The 23,576-nt window shown below is 49.0% G+C and overlaps 1 protein-coding gene across 1 annotated transcript; it reads right to left on the bottom strand.

The window, feature by feature from the left end:
- Positions 1-2,685: 2,685 nt before the first annotated feature.
- On the bottom strand, positions 2,686-21,954 carry Slc22a8 (solute carrier family 22 member 8). The gene is made up of 10 exons (XM_076844707.2): positions 21,622-21,954; positions 9,229-9,332; positions 8,525-8,679; positions 7,659-7,827; positions 5,438-5,561; positions 5,105-5,220; positions 3,983-4,197; positions 3,228-3,336; positions 2,875-3,078; positions 2,686-2,785 (listed from the first exon to the last, which is right to left on the bottom strand). Exons 1-10 carry the CDS (start codon positions 21,952-21,954, stop codon positions 2,686-2,688), a joined length of 1,629 nt encoding a protein of 542 aa, XP_076700822.2.
- Between the last annotated feature and the right edge of the window lie 1,622 nt (positions 21,955-23,576).

Consider the following 23,576-nt stretch of genomic DNA (forward strand, 5'->3'; position numbering starts at 1 on the left):
TGACAGATAGTGCATCCAGGGCTGATAAGGAACAGGGATTTGGAATTCAGTAAAAACCATTATAAATAGTCTTGTCCTTTTTTTTTTTTTAATGTCTGGGTCCATGGAGCCTCTTTTTCTCTGTGCATCTCTGTTCTGCTCTTTTTGCTACTGTCTTTCTGTGCTCTGAGCCAGCCCAAATTCATGCTAACCTGCCTTCCCAAAGCAAGTACCAAGAGATGGATGGAACCCTCTGCTATGGTTTGAATGTGATTTCTCCCCCAAAGTTGCATGTGTTGGAAGACTGGTCCTTAGTGGTGTTTGGAGGTGATGAAGCCTTTAAGAGACTGGTGGTCACTGGGGTGTTGCCTTCAGAAGGAATTAATATAGTTCTTATAGGACCCCAGTTCCCACAGAAGCTGATTTTTATAAAAACAACAATTCTGGCCCCTGAATCTCTGGTTTCCTGTCTTGTCAAGAGTTCTCATTTACATGTGCTCCCACTATTGTGTTGTCATCTGCCTTGGGGTCCTTACCAGAGGCTAAATGGATTGGGCTACCTCATCTGAGACTTTCAGCTTTCAAAGCTGTGAGATAAATAGGGCTCTTTTCTTTATGAGGTATTCAGCCTTGGGAATTTTGTTACAGCAACAGGAAACAGACTAATACATTCTACCTCAGATCTCAGACCAAGAGGGAGAATGTGATCAATGAGATTTGGATCTAGAGTGCCTTCTGGTCTAGTTAGTCACAACAAGAAGTAGAAGGTCATAAAACTGTTTGACTAGCAGACCTTTAAAGAAGGAGTGGGGGCAGGACAGACAAAGTGACCAAGTGACTCTCATTTATCAGAAACTTTGAAGAGCATAAGAAGGAGCAGCCAGTTCATGGGAGGGAGCTGCGAACATGCAGTGAGGTGTGGATGCAGCACAGGGAGATGATGAGTGTCCCTAATGCAAGCAGTGTCAGAGAAGAAGCGGGCGGGAGCTGGAGTGTATGGGGAGGTGAATGTAGTTAGAAAGGAGATGTGGAGGAGGCAATATAAAACTTATATTGTTATAAAGTACCCAGTCTCTCCCTTATGAGGTGTGGCTTTAGAGAGAAGAAAGAGACAGTGTGGCCCCTGGAAGGAGCTCTGGCTTCCAGGAAGGCTTTTGGATTTTGTTAAGATGGAAGAAGCCTGAGGCCTTTTGCTGTGACTAGAGAGAACCAGGGAACAGTGCGGCAGAAATAGACTGCATTCTGCCACGGCTGCAGCGGTCTCAGTTAAATAGGAGATAAAACTGACAGCACTGGGCCTGTGGTTGGGTCATGGATCAGATATTGGGACATACAGGGGAGGAGAGTCAAGACTGTAAGGGCCCCAGCTTCTGTCTGCAGCCACTCTAGGCTTGTTTGATCATCTGCTCCCACGCGTGCGAGGAACATGTAGAGACACACACTGTTTCCAAGCACAGGTCAGATGGGCATATACCTCAAAGCACTTGCACAATCATGCTGATACGGTCTGAATGTCCCCCAAACTCATTTGAAACTTAATCCCTGTTGTGGTGGTATTAAGAGGCAGGACATTTTGGGAAGTGATGAAGTCATAGGGATCCTGTTATGGTTTAGATGGTAAATGTCCCTCAAGGACTCATGTGTTGAAGGCTTGGATGTAGCAGATGGCACTATTGGTAGGTGGCGGCACTTTTAGGAGGTGGAGCCTAGTAGAAAGAAGTTGGGTCGGGGAGTGTGCCCCTGAGTCCCCTTGCTGTCTCTCTGCTTCCTGGTGTTCGTCAGGTGAGCTGTGTTCCACTACGTGTTTCCAGCCGTGATGTTCTGCCTTGGCCCCAAAGCAAGGGGGCCAAGTGACTATGGACTGAAACCTCTGAACTATGAGCCAAAATAAATTTTTCTTCCTTTTAAGCTTTCATCTCAAGTATTTGCTCATAGTGACGGAAAGCTAGTCTGACATAGCTCTGTTCCCAGATTTGGATTTCTGCCCTTGCATTATTCTGACACATGGGGAAGAAGCAAGAAGGGCCTCCCTAGACATTGAATATTGGTGCATTGACCTGGATTTCCCAGCCTTCAGAACTGTAAACAATAAACTTATATTGTTATAAAGCACCCAGCCTCTGGCAGTTTGTCATAACAGCACAGACTAGGACATATGCACATGTTCACATCTACCCAACTTGCATATAACCAGGTGTCCATATCTGTATGTACATTCATGCACAGATGGACAGATGTGTGTGCTCTCATATTCACATGGTACAGGTCTCCTTCCTTACCTCCATTTCTGAGCAGCATGGTTTAAATTCTTTACTGCTGTTTATTGAAATTTCCCATTGAAGAAAAAAGAATTGGGGACAAGAAGGAGAAACTATTAGGACTGATTCAGGGGATCTCAGGAGAGCAAGGCTGGGACACCAGGGGAAGGCTGGGACACAGTAGAAAAAGGATAGACAGAAGAATGGCAGGGAGGATGAGTGCAGGGGTGTGGCCCGAACTTGGGACTGGCCAGGGATGGGATGGGGACTCTGGTGAAGGAGATGGTGGTGGAGATGCCTTCACTGGCTTCTCCGAAGGCTTTTTCCTGGGAGCATGGACCCATCCTGGCCCTCCCCACAACCTCCAGGGTACCCACGGAGCCCAGAGGCAGGCAGGATCCTGGCTGGGATCAGTCTCTGGAGGACTGGGAAAGGGGGGTCCTTGTCCTCAGCTGGGGTCCTGGCCTGATTCACAAGACTTCAGAGGGATCCTCTGGGATGCCTTTTCTGCTTCTGGCTCCTGCTTTCTCTCCTTTCCTTGATGGCGCCTAGAGACAGAAAGTTCAGGAAAAGACTTGAGCCCTGATCTGTTTTCCCCAGGAGGAGCCCTGGTGGGGGCCAGAGGCGGAGAACTCACCAGTTTTGCACATCTTCGATGGTCTCTGGCAGGGGCCGATTGAGAGTCTCAGGCAGGAAGAAGGCAGCGCTGCCTCCCAGTAGGGCCATGGTCCCATAGATGACATTGGGGATGAAGGGCTTCACCTCACCCGTGATTTTCACCAGTGGGGCTAGCATGCTTCCCACGCGGGCCCACAGGTTATTAATGCCCATACCTGTTTGCCTGGGAGGGTTTAGAGCAGGGTTGGCAGCCTGTGTGTGGGGTTCTTAAAGGATGGCCTTGGGACACCTGGGTTGGGGGGGTAGGAGGATGCCACACTCCCATCTGACCCTGTATCCTTTGGCTGGGCCTTTCCCAAATCCAGCACCTACCGGACAACTGTGGGGTAGAGTTCACTCGTGTAGAGGAAGAGGCAGCTGAAGGAGCCAGACAGGCATCCCTTTCCAAACACAGCCAGCGCTGTCCTCAGGATCTGCATGTCTGCAGAGGGAAGAAAATGTGGAGGACCTTGGAGTTAAGGAGGACTCAAGTATTCTTATTCTTTAGCAGACTTTGCCTCCTCTTTTGCGGCCAGGAAGCTCAGACCCCAACTTAAAGGTAGTAGCCCCTCTGTTATTCCTAATGCTTTGCATGCTTGACACATGTCCTGCTGTGTTTGTGTTTTCCCCTGGCCCCAATTCCTATTCCCACTTAAACTTGTTCTAAAATACCTCAAGTTCTTTTGGAAGGATGTACATGCATCAGTAAACATAAACACAATAAAAGTGGTTTTCCCAGGTTTATACTGGGGTGTTTTTCATGGATTGACTCTGCTGTTTCCCCATTTCAGACCATTCTCTGCAGTGATGAGCCCAGGACATGCTCAGTTCCTAAGCAATTCCTCACACTATTCAGTCTCTACCATATTTTGCCCAATCCGAGTGACATCTGGAAAAGAAATTTGATATCATTTAGCCCAGCTGAATTATTTTCTAGAAGAGAGACCTGACCTCAGAGAGTGTAGGGACCAGTTCAAGGCAACATGGTGAATAAGAGGCGGAGCCAACAGAGTTGGAGTCTTGGTCACCCACTTTCTAGCTTGTGGCATCTTCTTCCAGAGGGTTCTGGGGTAGCCCCAGCCTCTTACCTGAAGGCACAAAGATGAGAGCCAAGATGGCCCCACCTGCCAGGAGCAGCACAATGGCCTGAGTGATGTGCCGGCCCAGATAACTTATGGAGAGGATGGTGATGAACTTGGCTGGGATGTCGACCCCGCCAAAGATGATCTGGAGGATGTAGAGATTGACACCAAATTCTTCCACCCCCATGGCCAAGCTGTAGTAGGCAAAACCAGTGGAAAACCTGAGGGACAGAGAGGGATTGGTTAACATCTGCAGCCAGGCTGAGGCCTCTTCCCATACTGGTCACTGGGTCACCAGAATGGTGAATAGTTTCATTTCTTATACCATTTGCAACTGATTGGTGGGGAGTGCTTGAGGCAATTTTGAGGTTTCTGAGATTGCGTCTACATTCAGTGCAAACGTGCTGGGATTGATTGAGATGTCTGACATGGGCTTGGTTGAGGGTGTCATGGCACAGGTACCCTTATTATTCTCTAGAGAATAATGGGACTGGAGGGACTCTCAGAGACCAAAGGAGGCAATAAATAATCTTTCTTGGTAGGAAGCAGTTGAACATCTGGATTGAGGAGGTAAAAGTCGAGCCATGCACAGGGGTCAAGTGCTTCTCCTTCCCCTCTTGGAACTGTGGAATCCTTTCTGCAGGGTGTTGGACAAGTTCATTACTATTCATATGGAGATGGTCAGGATGGAGAGCGGTCTCACAACCAGGTCACAGAAAGGGTTTTGAGGAAGTTGTAGAATGTCAGACAGAAGAGAAAACTTGGGAGACACATAATTTCTGTCTGCAAGTCTGAAGTCCAGAGGGCCAGCCTTGCTCTGTGGGGTTCCAGAGGGCAGAGCTGGGCCAGAGGGTGGCAATGCCAGAGTCAGGCTTAGGGAAACAGCCATTGATGGCATTTACCCTGGGGGTGGAAGCCGTTTGTGTGACCTTAGAGGGAAGCACACCCTGTTGGTTGAATGTGGCTGTGGGGAAGGGATGCAGCAGATATCTGGGACTGAGTCTGGACTGTGGAGCTCAGGGGAGGTAGCCCCTTGACCTCTTTTGCAGATGCCCTTATGTGAGACTACTGGAGGCCTATTCATCACCCCTGCCTTGGCAAGTATGGGAGAGAGCGATGGTACATTACCAGGCCAGGGAAAGACAGAGGGTCATATGGCGCAGGATGGGTATCCGAAGCAGGTCAGTTATGCCATACTTGGTCTTGGCCAAGGAGATGTCCTTCTGCAGGTTGAACTTCAGCTCCTTGGGACAGAGGCGAGGCAGGGGTGCTATTAGTGGACTAGCTGGTGGGCAGAAGAAAGGAAGGGAGAGAGGCACAAACCTGGTCCCACTAGAAGAATTAATTTGGGGGATAAGATGGGATGTGGGCTGTGACTGTAGGAAACAGAAGTGAGTGGAGGGCAACCCTAGAGCAGAGCACAGGGTCCTGCCCCTGACTAAAATCTCTCTCTGCCCCTACCTCCAAGCTGAGCTTTTCCCCCTCCTCCTTCTTGCCATTGAAGGCAGCCACGTGTTGGAGTGTCTTCAGGGCCTTGGAGAACCTTCCATTTAGGACCATCCAGCGTATAGACTCTGGTATCCACCTGGGGGCCAGAGTCAAGTCACAGTTGCTCCTCCCACTCCAGAGTGAGAGGCTGGAAGAACATCAGCAGCCAGGGCCAAAGGGTAGGAAGTCTAGAAACCTGAGCAGCCTGATGGCAAATTCCGTGGAATTTAAACTTGGCCCAACTTTGCACCTGGGCTGCCTGTAGCCAGCACAAATTCCAGTATTCTCTTCTTTCCCTTCTGGAAGAGACTTTCCTCTGCCCCCCACCTGAGTGTCTTGTTGTTGTTGGGTGTCTTCCTTGGCTGAGAGCCCCAGGCCCTAGGCTAGGGCAGGTGGAGCCTGGGGAGGGGATGGCATGTTCAAGGCTGGACACATGGAGGGTCCTGCACGTGCACCTCTCCAGCTTTCCTTGGGCTGAATTTTCCATCTCTCTATTGAAGAAAGGTCAGGGTTGCAGTCTTGGGGAAGCTTGGGAAGGAGATTTTAGGCCAAGGTGAGAGCTGTGGCCTAGGGAATGGGCTGGAGGATTCTTTGTCTCTGCAAAGGACCAACAATATGTGTGTGTGTGTGTGTGTGTGTGTGTGTGTGTATAGTGTGCAGTGTGTGTGTGTGTGCGCTACTCTACTGTGTCCCAGGCTAGGCTTTTGGGGTTGACTTATGCTGAGCAGTCACCTGAGGGACTAGGTGAAGAGGAATGGAGAAGGACACGGTGAGGGGAGAAAGGAGTGGTGTTTGGAAAAGGCTGGTCCAAAGTAGGGGGAGCTCCAGCTGTGACCTCCGAAGGTTCTCAGAGCCTAGCTCTGGTGAGGTCCTTGGAAACTGATAGTGGTCTCCTGGTTTCAGCTGATGGTGGTGGCTTCCTGGGCCTATTGCTATCTACCTTCATGGTCTTGTGGTTTTGATTTCTGCTCTGGCAATCTTCTGAGTCTGCTGTCCCCAAGGTTATCAAGAACCCACAGGCCATGGGTAGGACCTGAACTCTTCTTCTCTCCCTGAGAATAATGGCGGCAATGGCTTCCAATTAGTGAGGCTTCCTGTGGACCAGAATCATAAAACTCTGGCTAACAGTCAATATTATTCCTATTTTGTCTAAGAAATTTTGAGGTTCAGAGTAGGAAAACTTGCCCCAAGTCACACAGTGAAGTGGCTTGAGCCCTTGACTGTTCTCTGCTGACACCTGCTCTTATTTTCTCTCCTAACCTTGACTACTTCTACTCTGTTCCCATCTGAGGTTGTGGATGTGCCTCTGGGCTCCCCCCTGGGCCTCTGACCATCTCTCTTGCTCTGTCATCCCCAGATCTCAACCCTCGAAGGGCTACGTTTATTTCCAAGTTGAGATTCTATCTCAATTCTTCACCTTTCCAAGTAACCTTGGGAGATGCCTTGAAAAACAGAGACAATGTAGGCTGATGTCTACGTTGAATAGGGCCTTATACATGATAAATGTTCAATAAAAAAAAAAAAACTGCTGCAAGATTTCATAACTTTTCCTGGGCTCATTTGTGATTTTCAGTACGTTGGCTTCAACAGTGAGCTATAGAGGCTCATTTCTTGTCTCTCAGTGTGGGCTTAGGTTCTATATGCTGATAATGAGCTCTCTGATCACTCTGTGTCTTGTACCCACACACTTCAATTGTCCTAGGTCCCCAGGCCAGAGTTTCTCTTTGGACATTCCTACTCTTTGTACTTCAAATCCGGAACATCCCAATCCTGCAGATTCTTCCTTCAAAGTGTTTCTCATATTTATTCCCCAGAATCCTCCTGCCTGCATAGTTCCTTCCTTTCTGTTGCTTGACCCCACCCACGTGGGACCATTCTTTCACAAACAGAACATTGGCTAGGCTTGAAAGCCCCACAGAAATCTTTCAGTCTCCCTCCACATGAAGTTGAAGCCTCCTTGGACTTCTGTGCTCTTCAGAGCTTGGCTCCATCCCATCCATCTCAACTCACCCCCTTCTTCATCTGCAGGCAGCCCCAAGAGCCCTCCTGTGCTCCTTCCTGCAGCATGCCTTGCTTAGGAACTACCCCACCCTCGGTGGTCTTCCTTGCCTCTGGGACTGGGGTGCTGGGGATAGACAGAGTTGGTCAGCCAGATTAGGCTGAGGAGGGAGGAGAAAAGGAGAGGACCACATACCAGGACAACAGGGAGAAGATGAAGTAGGGAACAGACACTGTTAACTGTAGCCAGCGCCACTGGGGGATGGCATAGGCCAGGCCGGACAGAATGAACTGGCCAGTGGTGTAGCAGTACCCAAATGCTGTCGACGAGATGGCCCGCATCCAGGTGGGCACCCATTCCACATCTGTGGAAACAGTCCAGGGATCAGATTAGCTCCCGTTAGGGCCCAGGCACCTCCCTGTGAAGGGGCACCAGCTCCTACTTTCCAATAGCTATTTGACCTGCTCCTGATCCTAAGGATTCACCATCCCTACTTTGCAAATGCTGCACCTGAGGTCCAAGGAGGTCAGACTCAAACCATGGTCTGTCTAACTCCCAGTTCGCACTCTTTTTTATTTTTATTTTTTAATTTTTTGCAGTACTGGGAAGTGAATCCAGGGCCTTGCCTGAGGTAGGCAGGTGTTCAGTCACTGGGCTACATCTCCAGTCCCTCTGGGTCACACTCTTGACCAGTGTTGAGTTAATGAGTTATCTCCTCCAACCCTAACTGCCTTTCCAGGGACAGGTGGCTCCCCTTGTTTTGCCTCAGTTTCTTCATCTTTATAATATAAATAACAGCATCACTCACTCCTGCCCATGGGCGGAATGTGACTGTACCTAGTGGAGTGCCAGGCTCAGGGTAAGTCCTCAGATGGATAGCTGCCATTATTATGCCTTAGGGCAGTTATGTTCAGAGCGGGCCTCTGAGGGCCTGAGAAGGGCAGCACCTTGACCAAGATCCCAGGGAGTCCTCTGGTTAAACCAGGCTCAGACCTGCTTTCTCAGCGTTTGGCTGGTGACCCCCACCCCCAAACCCAGTTCCTTGGCCCGCTGTGGCTCACTCAAGATGACCGTGCTCAGGACAATGCCTGACATGCTGAAGCCCGTCAGGAAGCGGAAGACTATGTAGAAGGAGAGGGAGGGGCTGAAGGCTGTGCCTGAGCCGCTGGCTGCCAGCAGTAGGTAACTGCACGTCAGGATCGGCTTCCGGCCAAACCTGCAGCTCAAAGGAGAGGAAGGGCCAGGTTAGCCACCGGTGCCTGCCAAGATGAGTGACTCTGCAGGCTTTGGGGCAAAGGGCTGGACCCCTCCTTTGCCTCCCCACTGCGGCTCAAGGACCAGGTAGAACACATAACTCCTTCCCCAGATAAATCCTTGCTGTAATTGCTGTTTTTCAACAAGTTTGTGGTTAAAGTGTTGAGTTAATGAGTTATCTCCTCCAACCCTAACTTAGCTGACTGAGCAGGGGTCAAAAGATCACTTATCTCTAAGCAGTCCATCTGTACTGCCTTTGTGCAATCATGATGCTGTGTCCAGAAACCTGGAGGCCTCTGGGTGTGGGGAGGCCCCAAGACTTAAGTTGTAAGGCTCTGGGGCAGACAGGAGGCTGTGGCCTAGAAAGGAATGGAACTTGCCCAAGGCCCCCCAGAGAGGCCCATCTCTCCCATCTCTCCCAGATTTTTTCCTCTTTGAGAGGGCATGGGCCGAACAGAGTGGGGAGAGGCTGCTCCCCCCACCCCCACCGTGGGCTGTGCCCAGCTCTCACCTGTCAGACAGTTCTCCAAGCACGAGCCCTCCAATCAGGATGCCTGCCATGAAGATAGACTGGGCCATCTCCTTCAGTTTCCCGGAGCTGCACACCAGGTTCCACTGCACGGGACGAGGCAGGGCCAGGCCAGCTCAGCGCAGACCTGTCTCTGACCCACGCTCCCACTCCCACCACCGTGGCTTGGCTTCCCTGAACCTGGCTCCTATCTCCCAAGCACCAATTCCTCTTTCCACCTGGCCGGGCGGCTTATTGGGTCTGCCTGGGCTTGTGGGTCCCTGATCCATGATTGTGTCATGACAACATCTCTCAAGCATGTGTGGCATGTCACATGGCTTAGAGTCTTCTCAGCTGCTACATCCAGATCTGTCCCAGCCTCCTCCCTCCTTCCCTCCAAGCTTGCCCATGCCCCTGTGACTATTTGCCTCTTCCCCTCCCCACTGACACCCAAGGCCAGTCCCACTGCCTGTACCCTTGGCCTCACCCTCTCTCCTCCATAGGTCGTGTGTCGTAGCCTCACCACTTTCCTCCGTAGCCTCACCACTTTCCTCCATCCCCCTTCCTCAGTCTCCCTGTCTCCTGACTCCTCCCCAACATTCGTGTGTCTTCAAATCTCTGCAACTTAAAGCCTCTTTCCTTTCCACATCCACTTTATTTCTCTTCTCCCTTGCATCTCCCTGTTCTTATCTCTACTTGGTTCTCAATTCTGTCCCCACTAGCCCCTGAAGCTGCACTCCCCAAAGCCCCTGTGATTCCCTTTTCCCAAAAAAATGGGATCTTCTGTATCTTGAACTGGCTTGGCCTTCGGCACTATGGGCACTGCTGACCTCTCCCTCCGCCCCCCACCCCCCTGCTCTTCACCAGTCCTCCTTTCCCTCCCCAGCACTTTTTTCCTCCCAGCCCTTACAGCCCTCCCAGGGCACCTCCTGGATCCTCTTCTCTGTCCGCTTTCCCCACATATGCTCTCTATTCCAATGCCTTCCATTTTTTTTACACAGAAGATCCCAAATCCGTCTTTACAGCCCAACCTCTCTTCCGGCTTTCAGACCAGGAGATTCTGCTGCCTACTTGAAAACACCTCAGGACAATGTCACACCCCCATCTCAGACTCGGGGGACTTGTCACCTCACCCTTTGGGAGGTTCCAATCTCAGTGACTGCCAACTTTCCCTTTTTAAAATATTTGTTGAAAAATTTATATTATTTTAAATCAATGAGTTATAATTGTATTACATTTATGGAGAACCATGTGATGTTTTGATATATGTGGAGAGATTAAATCAAGAAGAGGAACATACTATCACCTCACTTACTTGACATTGTTTTTGGTGGAGGTGCTGAGGATTGAACCCAGGGACTTGTGCATGTGAGGCAAGACCTCTAACAACTGAGCTACATCCCCAGCCCAGTTGACATTTTTTTGTGTGATGATATATTTGAAATTTCATCTTAGTTATTTTGAACTATACAGCGTGTTATTATTGGCTGTTGTCACCCTGCTGTGCAATAGATCTTAAAACCTACTCTCTGTCTAGCTGAAACTTGGTGCTGTCTGTATCTCTCGACCAATAACCCCACCTGCTCACTCCTTCCACCTCCCCCAAGGCCTTGGATCACCATCACTCTAGTCTCACTTCTAGCAATTTAATTTTTTTTTTAAATACTGGGATTGAACTACATCCCTAGCCCTTTTCATTTTTTTTTCTTTCTTTTTGAGACAGGGTCTTACTAATTTGCCTAGCTGACCCTCCTGCTTCAGCCTCCCAAGTAGATGGAGTTATAAGAATGCACCACCAAATCTGGCTAGGAATTCAACTTTCTTTCGATTTCACATATAAGGGAGATGATGATGGTAACCCTCTCTCGACTCCACCTCCTCTCTCCCAACCCCACAATTGTCTGATTCTCAGGTTTCTTATTTAAAAAAAAAATATTTCCTGAACCTGGATTCTTCTCTTTCTACTACAGCTGCCTTAGTGTGGGGCTCACCTTTTTTCCTTGGATTAATAATGACAGCTGATGCTTACTGAGGCCTCACTAGGTACCTTATTATGTAGGAGCTAATATCATCCCTATTTTATAGACAAGAAGACTAGGCCCAGAGAGAATTACTGTGACCACCTTCTGGCCTCTCCTTTATTCTCATCCCCACTTTTCCATTCCTTCTCTGAGAACCTGAGTGGCTTTCTACAACACCAGCTCCAACCAGGTTTCTGTCTTGCCAGAAGTGCTCGCTGGCTTCCTCTTGCCCTTTGGGTAAAGCTCTATTGGCAGGTTTCTAAGCCCTAGCCTACCTGTCTGCTCTAATCTCCTGCTAATCCCCAACACACACCCTTTGCCCCAGCCATCCTGAATTATTTGTATAATGAAGTGGAGAATTTTATTCATTAACAATGCCTCCCTAGAATGTTTTGGAAATAGAACAGTGTGGGGGAGAACCACATATCCCAGGGAACTCTTGTCTACTTTCCTCTGCTGGAAGTGAGGGAGGATGGGGCTGAATGAAGATTCCAGGTCTTTCAGCTGTCCCAGAGTGGCCCAGCATGGCCAGCAAGCCTGGTGGTCCCTTCTAACAGAGAAACAGTCTGATGGTGTGTGTGTTGTGGAGGGGGGAGGTAAACCAGGAAATGAGGGTGCATGGGAAGGAGCAGGCCCGTGGATGTCTAGACAGACAGTAATTTGTGGCATGTGCTGTATAAAACCCTTTTAGAAAAATCTAGAGGAAAGGCTTACTATCCACACAAGTTCATCCATCCCTTCTTCCATAGTATATAGCACATTTCCCAGGTGACCCTGTAGCTGCATGTGGTCCTTGATAATGACATTTGAGTGGAAGGTACATGTTTCTTCTACCTCATTCACTTAACAGGAATCCCTGGCATGGACTTCTATGCTTTCTCTCCTTGACAACAACTGGAACAACTTTGGAAGTGTGGAGTTGAAAATGTGAGAACTGCTGTTAGTCCGGGTTCCTAAGTGACCCTTCGGAGCATACCCACCATCATCAGCCTGAAATACAACTCTTAACACGAGAAAAAGAAAAGTGCTTCTGTATTTTTTAAGCCATGAATTGTGGTCGACTCTTTTGTAATAGCAGCACAGCCTTTCCTCATACAGCCCACAAGAAGTTGCAAATGAAAATTAGATTTTTATCTAACCTCGACAGTATTTAGTGTCTTAAGAAATCGAGAGTCTGTTTGGATCATGAGAGGGTCAATGTCAGATCTGCTTGTGTTAGTTTGAGGCTGCCACCTGCTCCACTGTCCGAGACCATATCTGCTGGGTCTTGGCTTCTACTATGCGACTTGTGATCTTGTGGGCTTTAGAATAATTGTCATGAGCTGGTTTCTACCAGAACATTGAGAAATTCACAAGAAATATTATTCCAGAATGAACTCTGAGTCATGTTTAGAACGTGTTAGAAACCTGAATGGCCTACGAGGCCCTGTGAGATCTGCTCCCACCGCAGCCCTGTTGTCTCTCTGCTCTCATCTCCTACTTCCTGCTCCCTTCACACTCTGCTCTGGATGAATTGGTCACCTCGCTGTCCCATACACCTGTCAGCCATGCTCCTGCTTCTGAGACTTGGCATGCATCTTTCTCTCTACCTGGAATGCTCTTTCCTTGGATCTTGGCTTCCTTCAACACCTCCTTCAGATCTTAGCTCAAATGTTATCTCCTCAATGAGACCTTCCTTTATCCTCCTATTTAAAATTATGGCCCCTCTGAAAACTCTTTCTACCTTACTTCATTTTCTCTATGGTTTTGATACCATCAGGCATGCTGCCTCTCTTTCTTTGTTTTAAAAATTTATTGTCTATTTCTTCCCCAAGAAGTCAGCTTGATGAGGGGAAGACTTTTAGTTTGTTTAGTTCACTTCTGTACTTTAATTGCCTGGAACAGTGCCTGACACATAGTAGACACTCAATAAATACTTGTAGAATGGAACAAGTGAAAATTCCACAGAAAGAACAGAGGGATGATGAGAGGTTTGCTGAGATCTAAAGAAGAGGTCATATGGTCTACACTCCACTTTCCACGAGAACTGACCAACATTGCCAGAATGAGTACATACCGGGATGGATTATATCTAGTACAAATTACACAGCCACATGTCAGTGAGGAGAGAAGGGTTCTTTCACAATCAGACTGGAAAAACTTCTATGGAAAATTGTGTACTGGAGGGTTATCACTCTTTGGTGAAATCTTGAAGCTAAAGAGGAGGAGTGTTGCATAGTTAAAGATTAAAAAATCTGAACTTCAATGCACTCTAAATTGCTTCCAGAGATTTCCAGAGATTTCATGGTTAATGAAGCTCATCAGAACTGATAGAAAGAAAAATGTGGTTATGGCTTCCCTGTAGAGCTGCACAGACCCTAGGGCTTAGATCTGAGATGTGCAACTGTTGTGGGTTGAATCATGTCCCTCCAAAAGACACATTGAAGTTCTACCCTCTATTGCTTCAGAATGGGACCTCATCTGCAAAGAGGGTTGCAGAATATAATCAGCTGAGTTAAAGTGGGGTCATACTGGAGTAGGTTGTGCCCTTAGTCTGCCATGACTAGTGTCCTTTTAAGAGGAGAAGAGACACACAGGAGAATGTGAGGAGGGAGGCAGAGGTGGGCATGATGCATCTAGAAGGTGAGGAATGCCAAGGATCACCAGCAGCCACCTGAAGCCAGCAGAGGCAAGGAAGCAGTCTTCCTTTGAGTCTTTATAGAAAGCACAGCTGCACCTTGATTTGAACTTCTAGTCTCCAGATCTGTGAGACAATGTGATTTCTGTTGTTTTAAGCCCCCAATTGGTAGTACTTTGTTCTGACAGCCCGAGGACATGAGTATGCTGCATGATTCCTGCATGTGTGAAGTATCTGCCAGCCTGATGGGCACTAATGGGGAAGGGGTTAGGAATAGAAGCACATCGTAATGAGGGAACCAGATACAGAGCGAGTGGAAAAGGTTTTTAAAGACATCCTGGGATGTGGGGGAGAGGAAGATATTTAGAGAGACTTTTGGCATGCTTTCTGTGTAGTTAGCTGTGCAAAGCCCCTCAGAAGGCCCTGTTAAGAAAACCTGAGGCAGAAAATTCGATTAAAGAGAGTGATTTGTATTTCCTTTGACTGTGATTGCATGCATGGCTGGTGGAGTCCTTGGATTTAATCAGGTCACACTGTGATTCAACAAAAGCTCCAATGCCAATGGGTTCCTCTTTGCTTTTACACTTGCTACAATCCCCTTACTCTGGTCATGTCGCCAATCCTTTGAAATTCACGACAAGATCATCCTTTCTGAGTGCCAGGAACTTCTTTTCTGGATGTCTGGCACAAGAAGGTGGCCAATAAATGTGTATGAAGTGAATAAGTGCCCGAGAAGCATGTCCAGACTCTCAGTGGAGGTGAGGTGGCCCTGGTCTCTCCTTAAGCTCCCTGCAGCCCCATTTTTACCTCCAGCAGGTTGCATATCACACAGCATTCTGCACGCTTATTGTTTTCCTCTCCTGTAGTTCGCAACCTCTTTGATGACAGAGAACATCTCATTTGACTTTTTATCCCTGGCAGCTAACAGAGTAGTTAGTAATAGTAAATGTTAGTATTTGTTTAATGAATAATGATAACCCTGGGTTATCATGCATATTTTCTGATGAGGCCAGAGAGGGAAAGGTAACTTGCTGGTTGGTGGTTAGCTTCCTGATGCTTCTAGCCAGTCCTCGGCATGGCCTTGGTTCATTCTTCTCATCAACTTTGGACAATTGTACATCGCACCCTTGCTCTCAGCATCCTAGTCTAATGTTATTTATTTTTTCTTTTCTTGGAGTTTTATCTCAGCCCCAAGGGAATGGGCTTTTGGAAGCAATGGATAGGAAGCTCACTTCCCTGTCTTCCAGCATGGTCTGATGCACCAGGAAGGTGGTAGGGAAGAGAGATAAGGACTGCTATGGCTCAGGAGAAAGCTTTGTGAGTAATGTCATAATAATGTTATGAAATAGGCACCATTATTATCTCCATTTTTAGAAGAACCAGAGGCTCAGAAGATAAATGATGTGTGCAAGCATTGCTTGGTTTATTTCAAGGCAGAGACTCAAACTCAGGTCTGATGAACCCCCAGCTGATGTCCTATTGCTACAGCTCCCCAGTGGCCCACTATGTGCTGCGCCCTGAGAAGGAACTGCCAGAAGAAAGGCTTAAGACGTGGCATCTGTTGTTTGGAGCCACCACAAGACAGCATGGCCCAGGATGGAATCATGGTTGGAGGAGGTGGTCAAGGTAGGAGCTGGTGATCTGGTCAAGGTCCAAAGTATGAGGTGAGGAGAGGTTTAGAAGCTGAAGCAGCAGCAAGAAGAGTGGCCAGGAGACCCCTTCTGAGGGTAAGGCAGAAGGTAGGCTCGAAGGTCAGGACAAGCCATTCGCCATGATCAGCAGGAGGAGTGGAAATCTAGTCAAGTTTTGCAAGGACCTCACACATCCTCTCTTCTTCCTAGAGCTGGGGCAAGGAAACAGCCTGTCTTTAACACTGGGGCTTTTAGGAATAGGCCAGACCTTGGGGAGAATAGCTGCTTCCCCGTGCCTTATTAGATCCCAGATGAAACAGGGACTAGGGCAAAAGGGCCAAAGAGGATGAGCCAGGTTTTTTGTTTGTTTGTTTTGTTTTTTTGTACCAGGGATTGAACCCAGAAGCACTTAACCACTAAGCCACATCCCCAGCCCTTTTTCGTATTTTTGTTTAGAGATAGGATCTCACTGAGTTGCTTAGGGCCTTGCTAAGTTGCTGAGGCTGGTTTTGAACTCATGATCCTCCTGTCTCAGTCTCCTGATCTGCTGGAATTACAGGCATGTGCCACCACCTGGCTGAGCCAGGTATCTTGGGGAGCATCAAAAGGACTTGAGCTCCATCTCTGCCACTTAAGAGCTATGTGTTCCTCAGACAGCTACTTCTCTGTGGTTCAGTATCCTCTTCTGTACCTGTAGGTACGTGGTTCCTGCTTCTCAGGAGTGTAAATGATGTACTCAGTGAAGAGCACTTAGCACTATACCTGGAAAACAGTGGACCTTCAATTCATAACCCTTTTTAAGAAATATGTATTTTTTTTTTTAGTTGTAGGTGGATACAGTACCTTTATTTTATTTCTATGTGGTGCTGAGGATTGAACCCAGTGCCTCAGGTGTGTCAAGTGAGTTCTCTACCACTGAGCCCCAGCCCCAGCCTTTACAATATCCTTTTTTTATTATTATTGTCTCATGTCATTGCACACCTGTGATGCAGGAGGTAGGGTATGGATTCTGGGCCAGAACCATCATGTCTGAAAAGTCTCCCTTCTGGACCTAGCCCAGTGTGTTACTCTATAAAGTGGGGACAGTGGTGCCTGGTTTGCAGGGTCATGAGAGAAGGAATGCAAAGCTATCGCTCAGTAGCTTTGAGTGAGTTCTTGACCCTGGAGATCTGACTCCTGTGCATGGGATCAGGGACTTTCTAGATCAGGGAGTCATGCTGCCAGGAAGGTGGTCAGGGTGAGGCTCCCAGGTCCTCACCCAGGATTCAGACGGGAGGTTAGGAAAGAGGTGAGAGGGCTGAGGGCCACCAGTAGGGCTGAAGCTGGAATGGGGCTGGAGACGAGATGGATCAGTGCCCTGGAGCTGGGCAGCCTGGGGATTTGGTGATGGGATGGAGAGAAGTCGGAAGTGGTGACTGGGGACTCCGCAGGGGAACCTCCAGGGTACAGACCTACTTCTAAGAGACCTCTTGAGCAGGCTCCTTCCTTCTCTAGCAGCTGGCCGGGCCTCCAGTGACTCACTGATATGCTGGGGATGGGCTTCTTGTGGCCCTGGAGGTAGGATGGGGAAGCTCAAGGCCCAGAAAGGAATCTTGGGGGCTTTAAAGGACTGCATCTTACTCATGCAAATCCAGGCCCAGGCCCACAGGGTCACAGGGCTGAGGTTCCATGGGGTGGGGCTGTGGGCTACACTCTGCTCCAGGGAACCCAGGGCCCAGCATGTAGGCTTCCATGCTTTCCAGACATAATAGAAAGGGCTTTGTTTCCTCTTAATGTCCCAGTAAAGCTCCTTCTGAAAAATCCTGACCTCGTCTCTGGTCTCTGCAGCACCAAGAGAAAGGAATTCGTGGTCGCCCCTGCCAGGAAAGCTTAGGGGATCAGAAGGGGGAGGGAGACCACCTCCATTCCCCTGTCCAGACCCCGTGCTGGCCCCACCCACTCCACCAGCTCAGTCCTCTCACCCCATTCTACAGATGAGGGGACTGAAGTGAGGGGAGGTGACCCACCAGGTCCACCTGAGGAGCTCTAGAGGGGTCATCAAGATTGGCCAAATCTGGGAACCTGGGTGAGCCACAAAGTGCTGAGACAGCAGACTCCCCTTTTTACCGGAAGATCTCCCCACCATCTGTGGGGATTAATCCTCTAGTTTTCAGACATCTCTGCTATCAACATCCACAGAGCAGCAATAGCCGCTGTCATTGATGGAATGCTTTGCAGGCACCAGGCCCTGTGCTGAGTGCTGTTCTTGGTTATTTCCTTTAATCTCCACACTTGCTTTCTTGTTCCTTTTCATGGATGAGGAAACCAAGACTTCTTGGAATTGTGACATTCCTCATAGGCAGTAGAGTCAAGTGATTTCTGGTTGCCTGACTCGACAATCCCAAGCTCATCAGGTCATCTGAACCAAGCTCTCTCATTATCAAATAACTCTGCCTTCTTCATTACCCTCTGCATTCAGTCCCCTGCCTCCGAGCTAGGATCTAGCTACTGCTCTACCTCTATCACATGGGGGCCAGAACTGCATTTTGCCCCACCCCAAGCAGATGGAGCCCCATTCATGTTTGTGGCTGAATGAACAGAAAAATTAGAGGGCTCTGGCCTTGCTGTGTAGATACCAGCAGGTGGCTGGGTCTGGACATTTGGACTTGTCCAGTGGGATCTCATAGAGTCCCTAGGGAATTAGATTCTGATACAGAGCTAAATGAGATCTGAGCTGGAGAAAGATGCAGTCCCCTGAGGACTGGGACCCCTGCTTCTCTTTGGGATGTAGATCTACACTGGTCCAGTCACTGGAACCGTGACTGGGAACTTGCCTGGCACAGAACGGATTGACACTTGACTGGTTACAAGGTCTTCAACCTCTGTTCTTCATGAGGCTTCCCTGCCAAGGAACCTGCCAGGGGCATGACCTGGAAAGGAAGCCACTTCCCAACAGTGTCTGCATCCTGCTATGCGAGGGAGCAGGTCCTTCACTGAGCACTGCCTGAGCACTATTTATACATCCAGAACTGCGATGACAGAGATGGGCGGCAAAGACTCCGTGACCTGGAGGAGCCGCTGCAAAGTGTGGTGGGGAGCTGATCTTTGGGTAGCCTATTCACCCAGCACCCCCTTGGGATACAGTGAGTGTGGTTGGTCTCACAGGTTGTGGGCTGGGGACCATGCATCCTGTGTGGCACTGGGTGAGCATGCAGGAAATGTTAGTGATGGTGCTACTTAACTGTTACCCGTAGGTTTTTTGTTTCTTTGCTAGGTCATGTTTTTTGAGGAAACTTAAGGCAAGTCACATAGGAAACTTACAGGCATATCTTCAGCTCCTTCCTGCTCCTCACCCTCACATCCACTCAGTGATCAGGTCCCACTGATTCCAACTCCCAACCTCTCTTGCTTCAGTCTCAACCATTCCTTCTGTCACCTCTTTCCTGAATTCCTGTGCAACCTGCTAATGTGTCACCCTGCTGCTTGACTAAAATGGACTACAAATCACTCTCTGATGTGTAGTCAAAGTGACAACTCTTAGAAGGAGGTTTGGGCATGCCACTCTCCTACTTAGCAACACCACTCTCAGTGGCCCCCTATTGCCCTTGTTACATCAGAGGTCCTTTCTATAGCCCTTCCGGGTCCTATGTCCAGGGGCCTCCCTATTCCCACCGCTTGCTCCCAGCACTTGCATTCCTGACTGTGTTGCATTCTTCATGCATCTGTGACTTTGCATATGACCCCCGACACTGTGCCTTGTTCTTAGCATGTACTTGCTCACTTCAGCCTGCCCCCTAACTCTGTCCTCTCCTCAGGGCAGGCACTGCTGTCGCCAGCAAGCCCTCTGAAATCCCCCTTCTGGGCTGGATAGAAACCTCTCCTCTGGGCTTCCAGAGCCCTCTGAGTTTACAAAGCACATATTCATTCATTCCACAAATATTTATTCCACAGAGCACCTCCTCTGTGCCAGGCATTATTCCAGGTGTTAGAGATACAGTGGTGAGCGAAGCAGCTGAAAGTCCCTGCCACGGAAGCATGCATGTCCCACAAAACTACCCATAAGGGGTGGGAACCTGTCCCCACTGGAGCTGGGCTCCTGGAGAGCAGGCGGGGCTTCCTCAGTATTCAGCACTAGGTGTTGTTCCTAAGTGTTTTTGGATATTTGGTGCATTTCAGGAGCTATGCTTGATGCTGGGGAGGAAAAGTGAACATAGCAGGAATAAATGTAATCTAGGGGCTCTGAGAGCAGCTAATGCAATGGTCAGAAGCACAGCTCTGGGCCCAGGTGCCTGAGTGCAGGACCTCAGTCTGCCACTTACTGGCGATGCTACCTTGAGCAAGCTACTTAACCGCTCCATGCCTCAGTTTCCCCATCTGAAAAATGGGTTAGAATACTAACTATCCTATAGTGTTGTCAAGAAGATTAAAAGTATTAATATTTGTAACTGCTTAGAATAGTGTCTGGCACACATATAAATATAAATATAATAAATATTTATAAATATTTATTTATAATATTTATAAATAAATAAATATAAATATAAATAAATATAATAATAAATATATTAAATATATTTAAATAAATAAATATATTTAAATATAAATATAAATAAATAAATATTTAGCTGGGCATGGTGGTGCATGCCTATAATCCCAGTGGCTGGGGAGGCTGAGGCAGGAGGATCTCAAGTTCAAAACCAGCCTCAGCAACTTATCAAGGCCCTAAGCAACTTAGTCAGACCTTCTCTCAAAGTAAAAAGAGGTTTGAGGGTATGACTCAGTGTTTAAGCACCCCTGTGTTCAATACATGGTACCAATTTTTTTTTTTATTAAGGAATTATAATACAGAGACTCTGAATGTAAAGAGTATTGGATTCAAATCTAGTACTTTCCTCTGCCAGCAAAGGAAAGTCAGGGAGTCAGGCTGAACCTGTTTCCTCATCTGTGAACTGGAGATAATAATATTTCTCTCTAAGAGGCTACATCTCCTGGGATTCCAAGAGTCCACATCTGTAGGGTGGAACCAGGCTTTTGCAAGGTGGTACTTCTATAGAGGCAAAAATCTGGATCCTGCCTTTGAGGGACTTCTACTCAGATGCCACCTGCTCCATGAAGCATCCCTTGAATCCTGTGGTTTTGCCCTTACTGAACTCTCATAAACCCCTGGACCTCTTATGGGCTTTTGCTTTAAATTCCAGTTCTGAAACAAGCTGGTTGTGTGGCATTGAACAATCACTTTCCTTCTCTGAATCTGTGTGTGTGTGTGTGTGTGTGTGTGTGTGTGTGTGTGTGTTAAATCCGTTAAGGGAAATAGAAATCACCCTTAACAGAGGATCATTGCTGGAATCAAATGAGACAATGTCTGCAAAGCACCAAAATGCGCCTGGAGTTAGTAGATGTTCAGTAAATGGCAACTCCCTTTTCCTCATCTTCATCTTATCACGGTCCCCTGACTGGCCTGTCAGTTCATTGAAGAGTCTGATTTAACTCTGTAGTTCCTGGACATGGCAGATGAGAAAGTCAGCAAAACCCATGGAGGAATGAGTGCCGGGAGGCAAACCCATGGGTGCCTGTGCGGGTGGATGGGATGTTTCTTGGGTCTGCTCAGGAGCATTCCAACCCTTTGCTCCGTGAGATCCTCTTCCATACCCCTCCCACCTTGGGACCTCTGCACAGATGGAATCTTCCTCCTTCCCCTCAGGGTCTGGTCAACCATTCCTGTCTCAGTCCAGGATCACTTCCTCCAATGCCCATCCCCACCTGCCCCCACACACAGCCCAGAGCCAGGTCACCGTCTAAGGTCAGAGCCAAAGTACTTTGAAGAAGTACTAAATTGTTTCTACCCCCACTGGGATATAGACCCCTCGGGAACAGGGAGAGTGCATTTATGTATCCCAAGAGCTCAGCACTGTGCCGTCCAAAGAACAGGCTCTCAACATCTTTCATTTAAGAAAAGTTGGCCTCTGAGGGAAGAAACCAGCCCTCTTGGTTGGCTGCATCTATACCAGCTCCTTGCTCTTTGCCAGCCCAGCATCCTGTCCTGGAACCCTAAACAAGCTAGGCCCCCCGCTTCCTCTCCTGTCCATGAGTGGTAAGGGTACATAGGGGTCCCTGAGGTAAGCTGAGGGAGAGGGGGTGCCAGGCATACCTCTGTCACAATGGTGTCCCTGGTGGTGTTGTAGACCCAGCCGTCCAGGCACGGTTCGGTGGCCCCCTGGGTGTCATTGGGCAGGCTGGTGTTGGGCAGATGTACGAAACGGAGGCACTTCTCAGGCTCCCCATTCGGGCCCATGGGGAGCACCCAGGGCCCTGCAGAGGTGTTGGGAGGCGGGCGACAGTGGTGGGCAGGGGTGGTGGCTGTGAAGATCTGCAGCAGGTTGTGGTTGGCCATGCCGAGGATTGGGAGGGCGAGCAAGGTCACATGCAGGTACTGGAAGGGGCCCATGCTGCCCACTCGGTCCAGAATCTCAGGGAAGGTCATGGTTCCAGGCAAGACGAGCCAGAACTGTAGGCAAGGCAACAGGTGGAGGGGAGGTGTGTGTGGATGTGTGCTCGTGAGCCTGGGGAAGACTGCAGAAGCATATGGATGAGGACGTGCCCAGATGTGTGTATAAGCATGAGTGTGTGGTGCTGTTTGTGTGTGTAAGATGTGGGGACTCAAGTGTGTGCATAGATTCACGAATGGATGTACAAGGATGAGCCAGGTGCATGAAGAGATGGGGGATATCAGGTTTGGGCTTTGTGCCCAGGTGTGTGGGTGTAGAGGTGTCTACAGGTACATGTACATTGAGGCTGGAGCATAAAACACTCAGCCGGGTGACTCTGTGCGTGTGTGTTGTATGTGTGCACTTGTGGGTGAATGTGTGTGCTCAGCTAGACTGGTCACACAGGCTGCATGTATGGGACAGTGCAGGCCACACAGAAAGGACCAAGAGGACCAGCGATGGATGTTGGCTATGCAGGATGGATAGTGGGGTTGGGTGGGGACATCCTGATTGCTTCAGGCAGACACACAAGGCTAGAGGACCCAGGCTGCCTATTAAGCAGGGCCTCCCCAATCCTAAGCTCTAAGCCTCCTGACTTTTGGTTGTTCCCTGGGGCTAGGACCCTCCATGCTGGAATATCAGAAAGAACCCAAGTAGGTCCCAGAGGGCACTAGAGACTCTACCAGAAATGGTTGAAAAGTCGGGTCTGGCCTTGCGGGGTAGGGAGGGGCCCTGGGTGTTGGGCTTGAGGGCCCTCCATCCCTTCTCACCTGGTGGCTGGGTCTGGCTTTGGAGGAGCTGGAGGTAGATGGAGACGAGGTCCCTGCTCTGTCCTAGGGTCCGGCAGCTGCTGAGGTTGGACGGCTCAGCTCTAACAAGCGGTGTTTGTGCCTCCCTCAGGGGGGCCTTATATAAGGCATAAGCTGTTTCCTGGGCTAATGTTTGACTTTCTTGGGAGGATTAACATCACTGGCAGGGAGAGTGTTGTGGACCCACCAAGCCCAGCTCTCCAGAAAGGGCTGCCTCAGCAAAGGCTGATGGGAGTGGGGGGTAGGGGTGGGGGAGGGGGACTGTGTGGCTGAGCGTAGCAGGGGTGCCGGCTGGAAGAGGGCTGGGCAACCCAGGCAGACTCACCTAATAGAGTGTCTGGGAAGGGGTCTGGCCTGAGCCCTGATAGTCCAGGGTCCAGGGTTCCTTGACTCTGATGTTCTGAGAACGACCAATGGGAGAGCAGCTATTGCCAGTGGGCAGACAGCATTCTCTACCAGATCACCTATTTCTGCCTCCCAGGTAGGTGCATGGGGGTTGCCTCCCAGGAAGTATCAGGACATATCCAGATAGAAAATGTCCCTGACATCTGTCCTTAGGCCCAGGGCTGCCGTACATTGGCCCCCTGGAACAACTAGGGTCTCCCCTGCCTGAGACTCTGCCACAGGCCACCCCTTGCATCCTACTCTCAATGGACACAAGTGGATGCTTCCTTCCACGGACCAACTATAGTCCCTGTACTTTTTGTTTCTCTGAATATAATTTTAATTATATAATAACATGTTTCTTGCACAAAATGTAGGGTATACAGACAAACCAAATCAAACCAAACTAAATATACACGGTTTAC

The sequence above is a fragment of the Callospermophilus lateralis genome, chromosome 2 (genome assembly GCF_048772815.1).
Source record: "Callospermophilus lateralis isolate mCalLat2 chromosome 2, mCalLat2.hap1, whole genome shotgun sequence".
Taxonomy (NCBI): Eukaryota; Metazoa; Chordata; class Mammalia; order Rodentia; family Sciuridae; genus Callospermophilus; species Callospermophilus lateralis.

Bases quoted from the DNA above. Each gene is read 5' to 3' on its own strand.
- Slc22a8 (XM_076844707.2), bottom strand. From the start codon at position 21,954: ATGACCTTCCCTGAGATTCTGGACCGAGTGGGCAGCATGGGCCCCTTC. The intron at 9,333-21,621 runs GTATGCCTGGCA...CGTCCCGTGCAG, and splicing joins GGGACACCATTGTGACAGAG to TGGAACCTGGTGTGCAGCTC. The intron at 3,337-3,982 runs GTAAGAGGCTGG...TTCCCTCTGCAG, and splicing joins TCTCATCTTTGTGCCTTCAG to ACATGCAGATCCTGAGGACA.